The sequence below is a fragment of the Thermobia domestica genome, chromosome 2 (assembly GCF_964235325.1).
Source record: "Thermobia domestica chromosome 2, izTheDome1.hap1.1, whole genome shotgun sequence".
NCBI classification, from domain to species: Eukaryota; Metazoa; Arthropoda; class Insecta; order Zygentoma; family Lepismatidae; genus Thermobia; species Thermobia domestica.
Window position 1 is genome coordinate 287,110,523 of NC_137455.1, and position 17,082 is coordinate 287,127,604.

General features: G+C 38.3%; 1 protein-coding gene across 1 annotated transcript in view; it reads left to right on the forward strand.

Annotated features, from left to right (window-relative positions):
• LOC145678545 (angiotensin-converting enzyme-like) overlaps positions 1-16,804 on the forward strand; it is a 91,847-nt gene extending 75,043 nt beyond the window's left edge. Inside the window, exons 11-12 of the mRNA XM_081748825.1 lie at positions 1,600-1,722; positions 14,434-16,804. Coding sequence (XP_081604951.1) covers positions 1,600-1,722; positions 14,434-14,935 — 625 coding nt within the window. The 3' untranslated portion in view covers positions 14,936-16,804. The remainder of the gene's footprint in view (positions 1-1,599; positions 1,723-14,433) is intronic.
• Positions 16,805-17,082: the final 278 nt, after the last annotated feature.

A 17,082-nucleotide genomic window follows, 5' to 3' on the forward strand; every position in this document is an offset into this window, starting at 1 on the left:
TTTTGAATTATTTCTTGTAGTCATCTTTTGTACGTGATAAACAAGGAATAGATTCTTATTTTTATAATATTGTTAAGTCTTAATAGAAGCTGAGACGTAACCTTACTATTTGAACCATCTACTATTGGTAAATATTTAACCTCTTCTATTAATGCCATGTGCACCATGCACATATTGTTGCAGGATAACGTCTTGATAGATCACACCCATCACAGTAACCTGTGAGAACTCATAAAGGATTTGTTGTCCGTACACCTCAGACTATAATCCTACCGTATAAGGATTTCATTCTACAAAATTGGTTGGGTCATAAATGTCCCTGGTCCACACCACATGCACAGACATCGAGAATCTCTTTTCAGACTGAACTGGCACACATTGGGGAAGAATACCCACCCTCCTGTTCTCGAGACCACTAGCGTCGGCTAGACACCATGGTAATCGCTCCTAGCGGGTCGAATTGCATCATAAAGTAACACCGTGTGTAGCCGTCGATCTACATTTTGTCAGAAGAACTGGGTCTTACAGGGTGCTGCAAGATCTCAAAATAATGCAGATGTAGTGCTGGTTTGATGTCGTCGGACATTTATTGCCAGATAGCTATCCTTGCAATGGGTTGTGGTGCTTGGGCAATCTGCCCCACTTGCCTTCTAATGTTCCTCTTTCTTAAATTTTGTCTACAGTCGTGAAATTACACTACGAGCCACATTCAACTCCACCCACAACTCGTTGACTTTGTTCCATTTCCACCGGTAGTCTTCCGATGTTATGACAACACGTAGTGTTTCCCAGGTGTCTTTTGGATTTGATGTGTACTTACTCAATGAAACACGCCATTCGTAATATTTCGCTACCAAACTGACTTTTATGTTCCATCTGCCGATAATTAATCACGCATGTAGAGGTCATCTTCATCGCTTATGCGGTTAGGATGTACGTCATTTGTGTGACGTATGACGTGATACTTCCTGGCATCTGCAAAATCACATTTTGTGCCATATTGTCTCGAGGTTTCGAAAAGCAAATCACTTATCTTCTGGACATGAGTACATGAATTTTGGTGCATGTAATAGAACAAAAACTACTTTCAAGACGTGATTCTCTTTAAATTAATTTGGTAACAGGATCAGGCCACGAACTTTCCAGCACTAGCTAGATGATGAGCATTCCATTATTGAAGAGACCAGTTGGCTAATTTCTATACAAATTAAACAAAATATTGTTACTTACATGGAAATGGACGTCATACTATACTATGATTTTTCCATTACTGTAGACCAATAGTTGTATAAACAGTATAGATTAATATTACTTTCTAGTGAACAACACTATTATGTAAGAATACCAAGAAACATTTATGTAAAAAAAAGTTTTGATGCTTTTTGTTCATGTGTGATGTAAGACTCCAATCAAGCTGAGATGAATCGAGTTCAGAAGCTTCCGGCATGCGAAGGTATGGAGCACAGCTTCTGTTTCCGAGCCGAATTTCTCTCTGGCCGAGCTCGACCACTCAATATAGCGATCTTTATTTTTAAGCGATGAGCAGAGACAGTTTATGACCAATAGACTCAAGTAATAAGAAGTATTTGTTACTTACAGGAAGTTTGCTGGAATAATACTTCAGTTTCAGATGTTGGAATATATTGTCCAGGACAAGACTGAATATGAGGAGTTGCACCAAGCAGATTTCGGATCTGCAATTTTATCAAATGGTAAACTGAGGTAAGTTATAGTATTAAATGACCTTTTTCTGTTCTATTTCTTGAAGTGAACGTATAAATGAATATCAAATTATATATATTGTTCTTTGATTGATTGATTTGTATTTACATTCCTTGTCAGGAGCGAGACTAAAACGAGACGTACAGTTTAAAGTGGAATCTTAACTGTTGTAGTTCTGTTGATATCAGCCCATTGAAATTTAACCTAAGAGCTCCTGCTTTGAAGCAAACATACAAGTCCCTCGACAAGAGAGAAGGGCTATTTATCGCCCTTTTGTATAAAATAGTTCTAAAATATTCTAAGCAAAGATCCATGACTCACACCCCTAAATTCACCTGACACATTCCCCCAAAATGTATTACATGCTTGTAAACTTACTAGTTTCAACTTTCAATACCTTCCAAACTTGTACAGGAACTTGAAGGAATGTTATATGTATTTTTAAAGTTTTTAATTAAATTCATTCATCTTTCTCTCGTCCTTGTAAAATTTAAATGACTCACTTCGTGTTATAAGCTTCCTTTCTGGACACTCTACTATAAATATCACCCAAATTCAAAGCTACAGAAAAAGGTGGGTTTAATCTGATACTATCCTTTGCGAGAGCTGCGATGTTTTTTTTTTTTTTTTTTTTTTTTTTTTGTACTAGACTAGCGAAGTAAGGAGGTTCTCAAGTACCAAGTGTCTCAGCCATAATGATGCAATCAAAATATACATTGGAATTTAAATTCGTTTGCCTTCATACGTAGTTCTTCTAAACGTCTGTAAAAATTATTTAAAATCGGTGCTATAGGGTAGAAGTAGGTCTTAAGTCTGGCTGATCTTTCACACAATCTGCGGTATCTATTTGAACAGAAGAAGTCTCCTGACCGGCTTTACTTCCAACCACAATGTTCGATATTATAACAAGGTACTTAAAAATATACACATGAAAATAAAATTGTAAATAGTATTTTTCTATGTAGCTTTTTTTTAAAAAAAAAATCTCACAATCTCACTGTAAATTTCATCTACAGTGAAAAGTGAATGTCCAGTTTGACCCTTTATATGAGCTGGTTTATGTATCTGAATTCGTACAACACCCACTATATTTGAACAGAGTTGCTCCTCCTGGCTGAGTCGCTAATGCACATGCATGGTCCCAGGTTCGATTCCTAATGGGGTTTGCCTCGGATATAAAATCGAGTGGTGGTTCGAATCCCACTTTAAACTGTAGCCGCTATCTTGTATAGCCTTGATACTGAAAAGGGACGGTAAACTCAATCCAATCTAACCATCTATATATTAATAGCGGTGTCTGTGAACAAAACACTTCAGATCCAAATTGAAAGTGACTATATTTGTGACTCATAATCACTTGAACCACCCGACCAATCCCGATCAAATTTTTGACATAGATGCAGTACTGGCCTGGGAGTGTTTTTAGCTATTTACTTTGACGGTAGAACTTAGGGAGGGGGAATTATAAAAAAAAATAATAAAACTTAATAACTCTTGAACCACCCGACTGATCTCGATCAAATTTTCAACATATATAAGGTTCGGACCTGGGAAGTTTTCTTCATTTCACTTTGACGGCACAATGTAGGGGAGGGGAAAGGGCGACATATGTAAAAAAAAAAAAAAAAAAAGTGACTGGCTTTGTGACTTCATCACGCTTAAACCACCAAACCGATCTTAATCAAATTATCAACATACATGAGGTTCGGACCTGAGGTGGTTTTTATCATATCCCTTTGACGGTAAAACTTAGGGTAGGAGGAGGGGAGGGGATATATATAAAACTTGATAACTCTTGAACCACCTGACCGATCTCGATCAAATTTTCAACATAGATGACGTTCGAGCCTAGAAAGTTTTTTTTTAATATTTTCACTTTGACGGTAGAACCTAGGGTAGGGGAAGGGGAAGGGGGATTAGTATATAAAAATAAATAGAACTTAACTCTTGAAACACCCAACCGATCTCGATCAAATTTTCAACATACATGACATTCGGAGCTGGAATAATTTTTATCACGCCGTGCCCCGCAACATGGGGAGGGGAGAGGGATATATAAAAATCATCGATAATGACCAATATCAAAGAGCGCTTTAGTAATAGTAAAAACGTAACATATTACTAAGCTTCCTTAACCCTAGATTAGGCGTGTGGGTGACAGGTGTCCCCCAGTGATTTTTGTCTCACGCTGGCAACACTTTGTGTTGGTGTTCGGAGTCGCACATTTCAGTAGCTGAACGTTAATTGTTGGTGTTTGATGTGGCGGCAGTAGCATACTTCTGTTCCCTGTCGACAGTTTGTAAAAAATAAATTATTTCTGCAGCAGTATGTTTTAATATGTGGGTGACACCTGTCACCCACGTGCCTAATCGTGCAACAAAATCATACGCGCCTAACGCAGGATTAATTTAACCCAGCGAAATTGGGGTGCGTCTCAGGCCCGTATTCAGGGGGCGTCTAGGAGACCAGCCTCCCTAAATTTTTACTGGTCCTCCTAAAATTTTCACGGTAGGCTTACAAGTGAACTATAATATGGTTGGATCGCCCCCCCCCCCTAAATTTTTGGGCTGGCTATGGTCCTGGTGCGTCTTAGATTCGAGGACGTCTTAAATTCGAGTAATTATCGAGAAATCCTGAATTAAATATATTATTAACGTGTTATTAAAACTACTTTGCTAGCCATAAATATTTTAAATTTTGTATTATATTCAATCATTCAGACAATAATAGTGTCCTGCGCTTGCGCAGGATGTGCGGGTTTGCTAGTTTGAATAAATGTTGGAACAAAACAAAAAAGAAGGCAAAGGGAAAAAAAACTAGAAGAAAAAATAAATTCTTAAGTTACAATGAAACTCTGTATTTATAAGTACTTTTAATAGATAACACCTCAAGCTTCATGCTAAAATGAACTTCCAAAGTGTATTTCTAATGGAAAGTTTTAAGACAAAACGTAAACTGATAACTGAAGTATTTTACCATACTTACTTCAATATAACTTAGAACTAAACTTTTGTCAAGTTCCTGACTTCTTCGCGCTGCGGGAAGTCTACAGTCCTAGGAACTGACTCCTAGTCTAAAAGGCGAAAGTGTAGGACATAAAACTCATCAAGGTGTAGGACATAGAAGCTTCCTTGTAGTTATGTAGTTAGCGTATGCGTCTTAGGTGAGGGAAAACCGGGTTGAATTTCTAGTGCAACTGATGACATTCGAATCCCAGGACACATTGATGCCATACTGTGACAAATATTTTCCTAGGTCTCATGATGTCTTATTACGAAACGAGAGTAAGAACTTTGAGAACTAAACGACTTTTCTACTTCCATGGGAAAAAATATTTATTGTTTATGTCAGTGAGTTATCCAACTGTATGATTTCAGCCAAGAGAACTACCAATCAGATTGCATAAATGTCATAGCATGGTAGCGCAAGTCGCCTGCGCACCACGCGGCTCCCAAGATAAGATACAAGGAAGTTGTATTTTACTTTCGAGGCCCCGGGCCTAAACCTAGCGTGTGTTCAATTCAACTCATGTGGTAATTAACGTGTTAAGTTGTAGGTTCATGTTTCATATAGTCTCGGTAATGAAAGGGACACTGAATTCTAATTAAACCATCAAGAACAAATAATCACAATAAATTACGGAGTGTCAAAGTGCCCTAAATCAAAGCAGATTAACATGTTGATAATGATCCCCAAAACTATTCAGTCATTTTTGTATATGTTCCTAATACCAACTCACAATCTATCTATTAACATCAGCTGCTTAACTTCCAGTTTTCAGTATACTATATAGATGCACAGGGTGAAGAACTCTACCCCTGCTCTATGGCTTAGTCGTAGATAAGTGATTTAGAACACGCTGCGTCTTCTAGTTTCCTTATAGTATAGGCAACTGCAATGACTGGTGCTAACCGGAAGTATAGACAGAATTAGGATAACACAATTAAACGTTCTAGGTGTCATTCGAAAGAGTTGTTATGAGTTTGGTCTACTCAGAAATATTCTTAACTCCACTCCGTTAAATTCTATTCCAAAGATATTCGATTCCTTCGAATTTTCCTATTTGCTTTACTTTCAGTATTTCTTCCAGATTTAGGCAATTTTAGCAATAACAACTACTGGACAATATGTCGCGAATGACGCGCCACTGTTTGGTTCACAAAGTAACCAAAAGTAAAATGATATGATGATAGATCAAGAAGTAATGCACAATTTATGTAGAAGAAAGTGTAATGGGTAACACAGCAATAATTTGATCAGGTATGCTTTTAGCGACAAAAGCATAAGCTAATTAGCAAAGATGCACGTGTTTTATAATTATTTACTTGTGAAGAGCAGAAAAACGTAGTTCGTTTCCTGTGGACAGAAAGGCAACCCGAGTGAAATCCACAGGAAAATGGTGTATGCATATGGATTGTATGGACTGTAACATCTCAGCGGGTGCAAATTCTTTGTACCTAGCGGAATTTCTACGTGCTGGATGTCTAGTAACACCGTCAAGCAAACAGAATGTCACGGCAATTAAAGAGGCAGTTCATAATGACCGGTGAACCTATTGAAGAACACTGTTGAACATGTTCAACATTTCGTACGGTAGAGAGTATGATGTGGTGCATGAAAAACTTAAATTTCGTAAGATGGGTGCCAAAGAATCTTACAGCCATCTATAAGGAATAGTGAATAATGACATGTTTGGACCCCCTAGAATGGTACGCTGGAGGGCATGTTTTTTTCTGGAATATATCATTACAGGTGACGAGTTCTGGGCGTACTCCTAAAACAAAGCGGTTATCCATGCAATGGAAACACCGATTCCTCACCAAAGAAGAAATTCAAGGTATCTCAATCTGCGGAAAAGGTGTAAGGGACTATATTCTGGGATATGTAAGGGGTTCTACAACAGTGTTGGGCAAATTTCAATTGAATTAACAATTAACAATTAATCTGTAAATTTAATTGTTAATTGCAATTAACAATTGAAATAAGTAATGGTTAATTGTTAATTGCAGTTGGCCATTAAAAAAGGAGAATCAATTGCAATTGATCAATTGATTGAAAGTAATTGCAGTGGAAAGTAATTGCAATTGAATTCTGTAATTCAATTGCAATTGAAATTAATTGGCAATTGATTCAATTGCAATTGATTTCCACAGCAATTACTTTCAATTGATTGATCAATTGCAATTGATTTTTACTGATTAATTTTTAACACTGTAGTTCAGAGAGGGCGTGGGGCAATGAAAACTTTAGCCACGACCAATTGACTCACCACCCGTCGTGACCCACGACCCACCGTGACCCACTCTGACCCACCACCCACTATAAACCACTCTTACCCACTGTGACCCACAGACCCACCAGAACCCATTGTCATCAACTCTGACCCATGATTCACGCCCTCTTCTCTACTGACTAAAGAGTTTAAACTTGTAATAAAACAAGCCTATAAAATTATCACTCATCGGAGTTTGAATTTTTACGATCAATAGCTCAAGCACCGCACTAATACAATAACGGCGGATCTGACCTTTCTAATATCAATAAAATAGAGTTTGTTCGTGTGTCTATCTGTCTATCTTTGTGTGACCTGTGGACGAGACGAGTGGACCGAAACTTTTCAAAATTTGGTCACGGGTAGCTTGGTCTAGGCCCCAGACCAAGACGAAGAGTTTTTTTTTAATTCCTTATAGGGGGTCTCCAGGGGACGTTTACCGGGACCGGCCTGGGGACCAGACAAGTCGACCGAGAGTTACCAAATTTTGGTCAAAGATACCTTGGTCCAGGTCCCACACCAAGGCAAAGCTTTTTCGAAAAAATTCGAACCAGGGGGTCTCAGGGGGGCGTTTATCGGGACATGTAAAAGTAGTAGAAAATGACCGATATCAGTGTCGATTTCATAGTTTTCGCGGTCGCTGATATCAATGGTGAAACTCCGATCGCATTAACTTCCAAATTCACCGTATTCGGCTACGGGCCGTGGGTCAACGGGGGAAGGGGGAAGTGCCGAAACGTACAAGTAATCCAAAATGCAGATATTAGTGTCAAATCCATAGTTTTCGCGGTTGCTGATATCAATGGTGACACTACCATTAGCGATGACTTTCAAATTCATCCACCGTTGTATGCGGGCCTTGGGTCACCAGAGGGGGGAATTCCGAGACATGTAAAAAAATAATCGAAAATGACCGATATTAATGTCAAATTCATAGTTTTCGGGGTAGCTGAGCTCATTGGTGAAACTCAAGACCGCGTTTACTTTCACATTTAGCCCCCATCAGATAAGAAACGGGGGCATTATAACGGGGATCACGAGACATGTAAAAATAATCCACAATGACCGATGTCAAATCCGTAGTTTTCGCAGAGGCTGAGATCAATGGTGATACTTCCATTAGTGATGATTTTCAAATTTAGCCACCATTGTATGCGGGCCGGGAGTCACCGGGGGTGGAGAATTGCGAAATATGTAAAAATAATGGAAAGTTACCGATATTAGTGTCAAATCCATAGTTTTCGCTGACGCTGAGGTGAATGGTGATACTTCCACAGGCGTTGACTTCCAAATACAGCCCCCATCGGCTGCGGGCCAGAGGCATTGTTTTTTTTTTTTTTTTTTCAAAATTGGAACCAGAGGATTATAGGGACTTTTACCGGCATATGTAAAAAGTAGTAGAAAATGGCAGATGTTAGTGTCACATTCATAGTTTTCGCGGTATTAGTTGGGGGTTGGTGGGGGCCAGAGGAGATTTTTTCACAATACGTACCAAGGGGGTCTGAGGGGGCGTTCACCGGGACATGTAAAAGTACTAGAATTTGTGTCGAATCCATATTTATCGGGGTTGCTCAGATCTATAGTGAAACCCCCGATAGTGTTTACGTTCAAATTCAGCCCCCATCGGCCTTCCCAATGAAAACACATATACGTTGTTGGATTTATATTCACACAAAATATATCCAATGTTAGAAATGTTTCTTAATTGTTCTCCCGTTGTTCAGTTTGTTTACATTGATATTTTATCTGATCCGTTCGAAGAACGGGCATAACAGCTAGTACGAAATGGTAAAGTGTTTGTTATGGACCAAATTACAATGAATTCAATTATATAGATAATTATTATAATTATAACTAATAATTATTTCGTTGTTGAATTATAGAGCTCCTCCGTGGCTAAGCGGTTAGCATACGCGCCTTTGGCGTGGAAGACCCGGGTTCGATTCCCGGCGGGAGCTCATGTGGTTCGGATTCCACGTTAATCAGTAGGTCCATGTCTCATATAGCCTCGCTGCTGACCGGGACATTAAACCCCAAAATCAACTCAAAACCAAATCAACTTGTTGAATTATACATACTTTTCAGTGGAAAAATGAATAAAATTTAAAAGTCCCAAATCAACGTAAAGTAGACCAACGTAAAGGAAAAATGTATAAAATTTTCCATATAATTAAGCTTACAAACTTAAATTTTCCATGTAATTAAGCTGAATTTCCATTTTTGTGTCGTTTTGTGCGCTTATTTCCTCGTTTTCTGCGTCACCGGAAATGGGTCAATGTTATCCTACAAATATGGCGGAACAAGTTAATGCTGTTCCGTCAGGAACGATTTCGAGGTCGTTTCCTTCACATCGTCTTGTGCGTGTTTTCTACCGTTTTGTAAGCCTATTTCCACGTTTTGTGATTCAATGGTAGTGGGTCAAAATGGGCATTCAATGCGGGAAGAAAACTGATCCACTCTCCCACCAGTATCGAATTTCAAGGTCGCTTTTTTCGCATTGTTTAGTGCATATTTATACCGTTTCTGCGCATACTTTCACGTTTTGTAGGCCAACGAAAGTGGGTCAAAGGCGACCTACAAATATGGCAGAGAAAGACATATTCATTCCACTTTCAAGGTCCATTTTGACCCTCTCCCACTGATGCACAAAGCGACGCAAATCATGTATAAAAAATGTGAAGGAAACGACCTCATTTGATGGTGACGGAACAGCATTAAGTTATTCCGCTGTACTTGTAGGCCATTTTGACCCATTTTTGTTGTCGCACTAAAGTGGAAATAGAAGCACTAAAGTTTAAATAGGAGCACAAAACGGTACAAAGCAGGCACTGTACGATGCGAAAGAAACGACCCCCCAAATTCGATAGTGGCGGAACAATGGCTCTATTTTCTCACACATTGATGGACCATTTTGACGCATTTCTGGTGATGCTCAAAACGTGGAAGTAGGCGAACAGAACGGTACAAAATACACACTAAATGATGCGAAAAAAAACAACCCCGAATAGTGGTGGCGGAATAGTGAGCCATTTAACTCCCACTTTAAAGGCCCGTTTAACTCACTTCCGGTGACGCACAAGACGAGGAAGTAGTCACAGAAAACTTTTTAAAAAATCACTAAACGATGCGAAAGAAACGACCTAGAAATTCGACAGTGTCGGAACAATGGGTCATTTTGGTCACACTTTGGAGGTCCATTTTCACACACTTCTGGTGACGCGCAAAACGTGAAAATAAGGGCACGAAACATTCACTAGTCGACGCGAAAGGAAGGACCACGAAATTCGGTAGGTATAGTGGCGGAGCAGTGGGTCATTTTCGTCCCACCTTCGAGGCCCATTTTGACCGTCTTCCAGTGACGCACAAAACATCGAAATACGCGCACAAAAGGGTATGCAATGTTAAATTAACGACCTCGAAATTCGATAGTAGCGGAACTCTTGGTCATTTTCGTCCCATCTTGGAAGCCCATTTTGACCCACTTCAGGTGACGCATAAAACGTGGAAATAAGGGCACGAAACGGCACGAAAATCCACTAGTCGATTCAAAAGGAAGCATATCGAAATTCAGTAGTGGCGGAACTCTTGGTCATTTTCATCCCACTTTCGAGGCCCATTTTGACCGTCTTCCAGTGACGCACAAAACGTCGAAATACGCGCACAAAAGGGTACGCGATGTGAAATTAACGTCCTTGAAATTCGATAGTGGCGGAACAGTGGGTCATTTTCGTCTTATCTTGGAACCCCATTTTGACCCACTTCTGGTGACGCACGAAACGTGGAAATGGGGGCACGAAACAACACGAAAATTCAGTAGTCGATACGAAAGGAAGGACCTCGAAATTCGGTAGTGGCGGAGCAGTGGGTCATTTTCGTCCCACCTTCGAGGCCCATTTTGACCATCTTCCAGTGACGCACAAAACGTCAAAATAGACGTACAAAAGGGTACGCGATGTGAAATTAACGACCTCGAGATTTAATAGTGGCGGAACTCTTGATCGTTTTCGTCCCACCTTGGGGACTCATTTTAACCCACATCCCACGAAGTACAAAACGGAAGTAGACGCACAAAACGGCACAAAACGATGTGAAGGAAACGATCTCGAAATTCATTGGTGGCGGAAGAGCAATAATGTGTTCCGCCATATTTGTAGGCCCATTTTGACCCACTTCCGGTGATGCACAAAATGTGGGAATAGGCGCATAAAGCGACACAAAAACAAGTTAATGACGTCGTGAGCACCAATATAAGTATATACTGTAGTTCTTACCAGTTGGCGCGGTGGGTCAGTGGTAGAGCGTTCTCCTCCGGTGCTTGAGGTCCCTGGTTCGATCCCAGCTCGCGCAGTTTGTACTTTGTGGTGGGCAAACACCGTGCTCGTAGATTTTCTCGGGGTTCTACCGTTTCCTCCCACTTTCTTCATTTCATTCATTTCCTATCATCACCGTCTCCCTTAGACTAACCGGCATAATCGTGGGACGTAAAGCTAAAGATTTCATATCATTTTTTGTAATTCTTACCATCAAGGCTGAGAATTGCACGGTCCAATTTTTTAGCCAAAGTAGAAGCCCAACCGGAATAGTGATGTCAACCGACTCGGATCGGTTCAACTGAGCGTACAGCTTGAACTGGCTTGGTTGGGATTACCCATCGACTGGGCTCAATTGAGCCAATGGCTTGAACCGGCTCCGTTGAAACGAGTCCATAGGCTGGGTTCGAGTCAGCTTAACTGAGCCGATGGCTCGAACCGGCTCGGTTGGGGTAAGCAATCAGTTCGGTTCGGCTCGGCTCGTGTGAGCCATCGGCTCGAGCTGGCTCGGTTGGATGAGCTGTTGGCTCGGCTCACTTCTCGGTTCGGCTCGATAAGTGAATAAGCTGTGAGCGAGCCTCTTGAGCTGTTGACAACCCTAAACCTGGGTCGAGCAGTTTTGAACATGTTTAGCTGGAGTCCCATAACTTTTAATAATTTTTGGCTCGAGCCCGAATACTTGCTCCTCCTGAACTCAAACCAAGAACTTCGTGACTGATGTCCTTGCCTCCTGAAGATTTCTTGACGACCGAGATCGACAGTCAACTAATTTTTAGTATTCCGATACAAACCGCCTATATTCCATGTTTATACAGGTACACGGTGTTATAATGATAATTAATCATAGTAGTAGTAGTAGTATCATTGATAATTATATTGTCTATGTAGGATACTTGAAGATAGTAGTACTTGGAACTACACAAAGAATTTAGCTCGAATTGGCTCGACTCGACTGGAAACTCGATCCGAATTCGAGTCGAGTTGGGAAAATTTTTCGAGCGAAGATCTCAAGTCGAGCTCAAAGATGTCTGCTTCGAGTCGAGTCGAGTTTTAAAGAAAACTCGCTCGAACTCGTTGGTGCCCATTCCTATTGTATGCATGACGGGCATATAGAGTTCTTTCGAGGGGGATAGAACCATAAACATAATATATTTTAAAAAATACTTAGTTTCCCGGCTTTCTTCCCATGGGGGGGGAGGGATGGTAGGTATCCAGCATTTCTTATAAGTACCTTATTTGAAATATGTAAAACAGTAACAAGTGGACAACACAATACACACACATCTTCTTATCTTCAGTTTAATTGCTGATTTCAATTGCAATTAACAATTACAATTAACAATTACAAGTTTCAATTGTCAATTGCAATTAACAATTAAATGTTTCAATTGCACCCTTTGCAATTGACAATTAACAATTAAAAGTTTCAATTGCCTGGTGACCAATTAACAATTAACAATTGACGAAAATTTAATTGCAAATTTTATGATTGAATTCAATTGCAATTGAAATTAATTGTCAATTACAAATTGAAATCAATTGCAATTGATTTTCAGAGCAATTACTTTCAATTGATTGATCAATTGCAATTGATTTCAATTGATTTTGCCCAACACTGTTCTACAAGTATATTTTGTAAGAGGAGCCACTGCGAATGCCTATTGGCAAAGTTGCATTGTGCACCTCATGACAAACGCCCTAACGTTAATACTAGAAATGTCGAACTCTCATGACAATGTACGACTCCATGTTGCTAATTCTGTTCGTAAGATACTCCGTAAGTTCGAATGGGAGGTGCTTGATCACGCACCGTAGGCCATCCAGTCCTAATCTTGCACCTTCAAAACTATCATCTTTTTGGTCCAGTGAAGAAGCTCTTGGCTGTTAAAGGTTTCAATTCCGATGGCGAAGTGAAATAAATTGTTTGTAGATGTCTATACATAAAAAAAAATACGGACTTCTATGAATAGAGTATTTTGAAACTTGTCCCACAAAGGAAGAAATGTATTGAGGATCTTAGAGGCTATGTTGAAAAGTAACTTTAATATGAGCTTTTACCTTTTATATATCCCTGCTGTGTATCTACTATACTTTCTTTTGTATAAAGTTTGTTCGTTACTTGTTCATATACTCTCGTACTAATTTAATTCGAAATACTTTTGATTGCTTTCTACACCAAACAATAGCTCACTCTTCGCGACATATTGTTCAGTAGTTGATATTGCTACAAATGCCTTATTTTGGAAGAAATATAGAAAATAAAGCAATTCCGAAAATTCGAGTGGAATCGAATAACTTTGGAAAGGAGTCGAATGGGATGAAATTAAAAGTACTTCTTAGCAGACCAAAAAGAGTTCTATTAAATTACACCTAGCGCGTTTAATTCCGTTATCTTAATCCTTCCTAATAAGTAAATCAGGAATATGATTTGCAATGTATCCAATAAATGGAACTTTTTAGCAGACAATCTGACTACTCATACTACTGGAGTGAGATATTCGGCTCACTCCAACTCTAGCAAATCCCTGGAAGTTTCCCCAACATTGAGGAGAATGACCTTGTGGATAGGCAATAAAGTCGTTCACGACACCTATGTCGAGGAAGTAGAAGAATAGAATTTTGAACTACTTTCCAGTATTCCTATGTATTACATATGGATTTGTCATTCCGTCTGCCAGATCGATATCATCCGTAGGCTTACTACCTCGGTTGAAAAGTCATCCATAGGCGTTATTTACCTCCGTTGAAAAGTCACCTACTCATCTCTAGGATTCTCCCCTATTTTTATGAAAATAGTTGATTGCTCCTCCGAGTTCTTGTTTCTCCATTATCTTGTACTTAACATCACAGGTTAGGTTCTGTAAAAGAAAAAAAAAGAATATTGAATTTGCATGTGTATTAAAATACAATGGTCCTCAAATCATTTCCAAATTGTATTATTAGTTATAGGTTTAGATATAAAATTTATGTGACAACTCTCGTATTTATCCCTAAAATATCAAAAGAGTAGGGGAAAATGACCAAGTTGGTTTCTAAATGACATTGAAAGCTTCAATTGAACATAAAATTTAAATGTTTGAATTAGGTGGAATGTTTGATATTATTTTAACCTTCATCTTTGTTTTTAAGGGAAATTATGTCTATAGGTTTGAGGAAGCCATGGGAGGAAGTAGTGAAGCATGAGATGAAAATTAAACAATTAGATACTTCTGCTCTTCTGAATTACTTCCAACCATTGGAAAAGTATTTGGATAATCTACCTCAAACTGATGAAATAGCTCCACCACCGTCGCCACCAAAGAAAAAGCCTCCGCCAGTCGTTACAGATGAAAAGCCGACACCTGTTCCTCCTAAAGTGAACAAAAATGAACATAAAAATGACGATAAAGATAATCATAATGAACAAGAGGAAGAAGAGGAGGATAGTGAGTATGAATATGACAGCAGAGTAGTCACTATAGAGCCCCCAAAGGAAAAAGTCATCCACCAAGGGATGAGTCCTGCAAGGATATTGGTCTTTACCCTCTTAGGTGTTGTGTCTGTGTTAATAGTTTTCCTTCTATTTGCGGGACGGAGGTGCAAGAAGGCTTTCCAAAGAGCTGTTAAAAAGTCACCAGAAGTAGTTCACTAGTATTTTTATTTAAAGTAAAGTTTGCTGTTATTGATACTCAAAGACATTTTCTGTAATTGTGGTACGCATGTGGTTTACCAGAGAACAAAATTTATAATAACCATTCAGTAAAGGAATAACATGGAGAAACATAAGCTCTATACAGGTGTATGTTATATATTTCATGCTATGTTGAAGTCTGAAACTTGCCTTATTTTCCAAGGCAGCAGAGTAGTGAATTTCCTGATAAGAATAGAAGGATTTTTATTTTCATTGAGTCCTGTTCGTACCTGAATATGTTTCTGGTTAGTATTATAACGATTTTCATACTGTGGTTTAATACTATGGCAATATTTAGAAACAAGGGAAAGAATAAGAACAAAGCTATTGATAGATGAAATTTCTTAGGAAGTGTAGTTAGTAGTTCATGTTCCTCATTCCTTTGTCTGAAAAAGAAGTCGTTGTTTATGCCAATGCTGCATAACTCATCGATATACTGCTTCAAGTAGTGGAGCAAGTGTTTGTTACGACTTGGAAGGTCGTTTACGTTTTAAAATGAATTGATTTTTATCTCATTACATAAGAGCAAAAGGTGAACACTAATTTACAAGCCATTGTTTATTCCTAATTCATCCGTTAAGTAGGCTTATAAATATTTAGATGTAGCATAGGAATATTAATTTAATAATGACATATTTATAAGCTGTTAACAACACTATTATTTAAATAAAATTCCTATAACATAAACTACTTTGTTGTGAAGCTTCTAGCTGCTTCTGAGCCATATAAAGTACTTACAGGCTAAAGAGTTATTTGAATTCAAAGCATAAGAACAAAAGTAGCCATATATTGATACAGATATATCAATATATCAATACATATATAGCATTTGGTCATCTGATGGTGGAAAAGTGACCAAGGAAAATAAAAGTAGAGAAATTTTCTGAAGTTTTGAATGGCATTATTCTTCATTTGGAACTTTGATCGGGTTTTGAAGCATATCCCTTTAATCGCCCGGCGATGACTTTCAAACAGGTTAACATCTTTGTTGATTTCAAACTTATTTAGCACATTTCTTGTTATAGAAGTTCTGTACTATTATTTATAAAACTGTTAAAAAGTTAAATGGTGTGAAGCAATCTGTAAGGCATTTACTTAGTAAGTCTGTAGGGAGCTTCAAGAATTATCGCTTGACTTTCCTTGTTTTTCGCTCCCTGATATTCCAAAAGAAGTCCTGCATTAAAAGAAATCCTCTTTTTCTTATCTTGTTTCAAGAACTAAGAACTAGATGATTTTGCACACAAAATGTTACATGAATTTAAAATACTATAAATCTTAGTTAATTAGTAGGGAGTGTCAATGCTTAACTATAAATTGTATATGGGTGATTAAAAGTAGTCAGCAAAAAAGTAATGTTACATCAATGTAGTCAAAATTGAAAGAATTTGATAGTCCTTACAACAGTAATGTGGAAGAAACTATGGCAGACACAGACCAAACTAAATATCGTGTAGTATAGAGGAATCATTATTTGCTTCTTTTAAGAACATGTCTGTCCATATTTGAAATATAGGCCTAAATGTGTGAAATGGCTGTAGTCTACTTTTGAATATAATACGTTCACATTTTCTGTCTTTATTAAACAAAAATAACTTCTTGTAGGTATGGTTTCTAGTATTCGTTTCAATTCGTAAGAAAAGATTCCACTACCCCACTGAATGACTTTACTTTATAAATTACAATTAATGTATATAAGTGTCATTGTATGTATTGTATATACAACACAACTGAAAGGAAATTGTCTTTAAAGACGAATAATACTATTTTGTAAATGATTATTTTTACAGAAATAAATGCTATAATTTGACTAATAAGTACGAATTTTTGTTGCCTTATAAATAAAGCTTGGAATTAATAAGAAAATGCCATATATTGCAATTTATATGATTTTTTTAAAGGAAGAGTACAATTTCACAATTTAGGAGAAATTTGTTGTCATTTTCCATTTTCCCTTCCACTGCCATTTATCCACTCCATAAAGAAAAGATGGAAAAAATTGGGAATGAGTTTGGGTAAAGTGTGTTTCCAACAGATGGTTGTGTACTGTTTTGCAATGTGAAACTGTGATTTCCGCTGAGAAGCGTTGTCACACCATATAATGGCTGCAC